At 40.3% G+C, this 3,930-nt stretch overlaps 1 protein-coding gene across 1 annotated transcript; it reads right to left on the reverse strand.

Moving 5' to 3' along the window:
* Nucleotides 1-874: 874 nt before the first annotated feature.
* LOC108650661 (uncharacterized) lies at nucleotides 875-1,861 on the reverse strand. Its single transcript, XM_018099872.3, has 3 exons — nucleotides 1,719-1,861; nucleotides 1,554-1,660; nucleotides 875-1,200 (listed from the first exon to the last, which is right to left on the reverse strand). Exons 1-3 carry the CDS (start codon nucleotides 1,740-1,742, stop codon nucleotides 969-971), a joined length of 363 nt encoding a protein of 120 aa, XP_017955361.1. The 5' UTR covers nucleotides 1,743-1,861; the 3' UTR covers nucleotides 875-968.
* Between the last annotated feature and the right edge of the window lie 2,069 nt (nucleotides 1,862-3,930).

Raw genomic sequence — 3,930 nt, forward strand, 5'->3', positions numbered from 1 at the left:
GATTTCGATGACGCCTTCACATGCCGCAACAGCAGGATGCGAAGTGGAGCCTCCCGTTGGCCAGATTACGCGCACGATATGCTAATTTACATGCGGTGCCAGAGTCCAAGAGAAGTCTTGTTGTGGGCGATCGATGGCCATGCGAGTCAGGCACCGTCACCGTCACCGTCACCGGCAGCGGCAGCGACAGCGGCCTGTGGCACGGCCTACGGTGCACCCTGATCGATATCTGGCATCTGGAAAGAAACGTGGTAAGTACAAGTAATCGAGTTGTAATAAATTTAAAGTGTGGAGCACCCACAAAAATACGCCAAGGCAAACTTGTTGCACGCATATTGACACACGCACAGAAGCAGCAGCAGCACCACCACCAGCACGACCAGGGGCCAGGGCTGGGGAGGCGGCGATAGAAAGTCCTAACCAAGCTGTTGATTTTTAACAAACATTTCACCTGCCTGGCCGTTCGGGCCGCCGGCTGTTGAAAGTGCGACCCGAGGGGCTATTCGCTAAGTATTTTCGCGTTGCGGTTGCGTTGCGACCACTTAAAATCGACTGCCTGCAGTTGTTGCCACAGCGGTTGTTGCATGCAACAAGCGTCAATCACCCGCACAAAGCCAAACCGTTCGCTTCACTGCCATGGAAAATTGTTGATTTGCCGCTTGATTGCGTGCACACAGTACAGTTGGGGTGCTCCAAAAGCAGCCCGCACTCAGGCTGCCGAGGCGAAGCCATCAACTCTTCATAGATGCGTCGTGAAGTGCAAAGCCCAGCACACCGACAAGCATCGGGAAATCGCAGTGGACGTGGTGGTCAGCAAAGAAAATAAATTATGTTTAATTTGAATTCAGAAAGTGAACAGGGCAAGAATACAATCCTCACTTCAATGGCAAATCGTATATTAAGCGACAATTTATTATTTATTTACAATATATTTCCAGCTGGCTTTTGTAGTATTTAAGTAGGATTCGTTAGCCAGATGCTGCCTTCAACGCGCCTGGACTGAGGGCAACCACAGGTGGTATTTCTGTTGTCGACACGAAACTGTACTTGGCCACATAGCCATTGAGGCCTGCTTCGTAGATAACGGTCAAAGTTCCGGACGGCGAGGCATACTGCTGTGTGAGCTGACCCTTGACTATCGGCTCTCCAGATGCGATCAGTTCCACGGTCTCCTCACGCAGAGCGCCACCTTCATTGATTCTATTAAAATAAATATTTTCGTTGAACTGTTGAATGCGGAAACAAGTATCTACACATATTCACTCAAAATATATAAAGGTTCACCCTAAACAATAGACACTCATTCCCCAATTCGGAACGGCTCAAGTAAACCTCACTGACCTAATCATACCTCTAGACCCCTAGATCCCCATTAAATATATCTAGTCGACAGATTAGTTCAATAACAACGAAATGCTTTTCGCTCAAAACAGACAGCGCACAGACGGACGGACAGCAAGGCGAAAATTAAAAGTCACTAAACTATCTATTATACCTACTTAATATATTTGATGAAAACAGAGATAACTTGTAATATGTATAAGTACGTGTACCTGAGCGTATATTTGTTGTCACTGACGGGCTCCAGCTGAACGTAGTTGTCTTGAAGTCGCGGTACTATTGCCGCGCTTGCCAAATTGGCAATCAAAGCAATTAGAAACTGCATGAAAAGCAAAATATGATTTGATTAAACATTTTGAGTGAAAATATAAACATACCGATGCAAACAAATTAGCAGACATGCTGTTGTCGATCTTTTTGCGTCTGAATCCGGCAAGCAACTAGATAAACACCGTAGAGCGACTCATCTCCAAGTCCGAGCACGTAGTCGCTACACTCAAATTAAATAAGACTGAAAAGAGTTTTACCTTTTGACGGCTATTAAAAAACAGCATTAATATATAGCGGCCTTAAGCTTGAAATTGTGTGAAGGCTGCGTCACCCACAAAAGCCGCATTTAATTGTGCGGCCAAAATAATTACGGCCAAACTTTGAAATGCGCCTTTGCAGCAATAGTACAGCTATGTATGAAGAAAAAATAAATATCTTTATTCTTTAAGAAAGAACAGATCTAACAAGTAAGAAAGCTCTAGTCGAGACTGCTCGACTACGAGATCCCCTGCACACTACAAGCAACTGATATTTCAATAATAATTAGCACACACACACGCACTCATACAAACAAATACACCTACACACACACACGCATGCAAACAAACACACGCACACACATACAAACAAACACACGCGCAAACACACACTCACATATACAGGCGATTGCGCTTGGGTTGCGCTGCAGTGTTGGCAATATTGGGAGAACTCATTTGTTGAATAATTTAATTTCTAGACGTACGATCGTAATGAAACTTTCAGAACGTAATCATAATGTTAAAATGTATGTGTATACCGAAGCACAAGTCTCTAGTATTTGATATAAGACTTTTACAAAGATGAGGGTGAGGGGGTGGATTTAAGGGTGGGGGGTCAAATTTAACAAAAACCGAAATTGTATAAAATGCATCTTAATATACATTTGGAGACTCTAGCTTGAAAGATGTAGGAGATATAATTTTTTAAGTGATCTTCGATAAGGTTTTTTATCGATAAAAAAGTATCGGAATGAGTTATCGTTTTTTAGTGATAAACTCGATATGCGCGTGATATATACGGACATTTAAAAAAACGTTGAAGTCTCTAGCTCTTATATCTTCTGAAATCGACGCGTTCAAACATACGGACAGACGGACGGACGGACGGACGGACAGACAGACAGACGGACAGGGCTAAGTCGACTCAGCTCGTCTCCCTGATCAAGAATATATATACTTTGTGGGGTCTGCCACGCCTCCTTCTGCCTGTTACATACATTTCAACAAAACCATTATACCCTGATTTCCCATTTTCAATGGGTTCAGGGTATAAAAATGTTTGAAAATTAAAAATTATTAAATTCTGCAGCTTTTATCAAATATTTCAGCTGCAAAGATTAACTTATTAGACTCACATATAGAGGAATTGCATATTTTGGAATTTAAATTGAACATATATTTAGTATTGAAATGGAAATTTGTAGAAAACAGTTTTTTATTATCAAACCAATATAAAAGAAATAATACATTAACAAGTTAATAGGCTAGAAGCTCTGTAGAAGCATTCGAACACTCTCAGACGAAGCGAACCCATTATTGATTTGAGTACCAGACAAATTATTTATTCGAAATATATACGATTTCTTGGAACCACGAATAAATACCTAAAGAAAGAAGTAACTTACCTCTGGTCGAGAATAGTCGACAACGAGATCCACTGAATCATCTGTAGGACTCATATTTCAAAAATTCTTCTTCTTTTTCTTCTTTTCTGCTTATACAAGTAACAGCTCAATCAGTGTTGGCAGCTTAGCCTATTCCAGGCTAGATCTAGCCGATTCAAAAGTGGTCTAGCCCATTGATAATAAATGCACTGAAAATGATTATGCCATAGAATAGAATAGACTAGAAATAGAGGACGACTATGAAAAAGTCCTAGAACTATAGAAGAGAAGAAGCTTTTGTCTATGCCATTTAGAATAAGAGCCACACAGATTTATGTTCATAAGGTAATTAGCATGTGAACATTTAGCCTTATACACGCCAAGTGTTCGTCTGTATACCCGTCTGTCTGTCTCTTCCCAAAAAAAAAAAAGTTTTATTTAATGTACATATGCAATAATATTTCTTTGACATTTGTATTTGAGTAAAACGAAGGTAATGAACATTGATCGCGATTTAGGCTTTGAGTGAAAGTCGTCCTAAGTATTTAAGAAGTAAGAGATAAACTTAGAAGAAATACTTAGAGCAAATAGTTGGACGAAAACTTTGAGGAAATACTTAGTTTAAGAAAAAATCGAAATTTTATAATCGATATAACTATTTAAATTTAATATTTATA

Source organism: Drosophila navojoa, chromosome 4 (genome assembly GCF_054131105.1).
Source record: "Drosophila navojoa isolate 15081-1374.11 chromosome 4, UAZ_NAV_1.0, whole genome shotgun sequence".
In the NCBI taxonomy this organism is placed as follows: Eukaryota; Metazoa; Arthropoda; class Insecta; order Diptera; family Drosophilidae; genus Drosophila; species Drosophila navojoa.

Excerpts from the sequence above, each read along its gene's own strand:
- LOC108650661 (XM_018099872.3), bottom strand. The coding sequence starts at position 1,742 with ATGTCTGCTAATTTGTTTGCATCG. Across the intron at positions 1,661-1,718 it reads CTGCTAATTTGTTTGCATCG|TTTCTAATTGCTTTGATTGC; the intron begins GTATGTTTATAT and ends CTTTTCATGCAG. Across the intron at positions 1,201-1,553 it reads GACAACAAATATACGCTCAG|AATCAATGAAGGTGGCGCTC; the intron begins GTACACGTACTT and ends TTATTTTAATAG.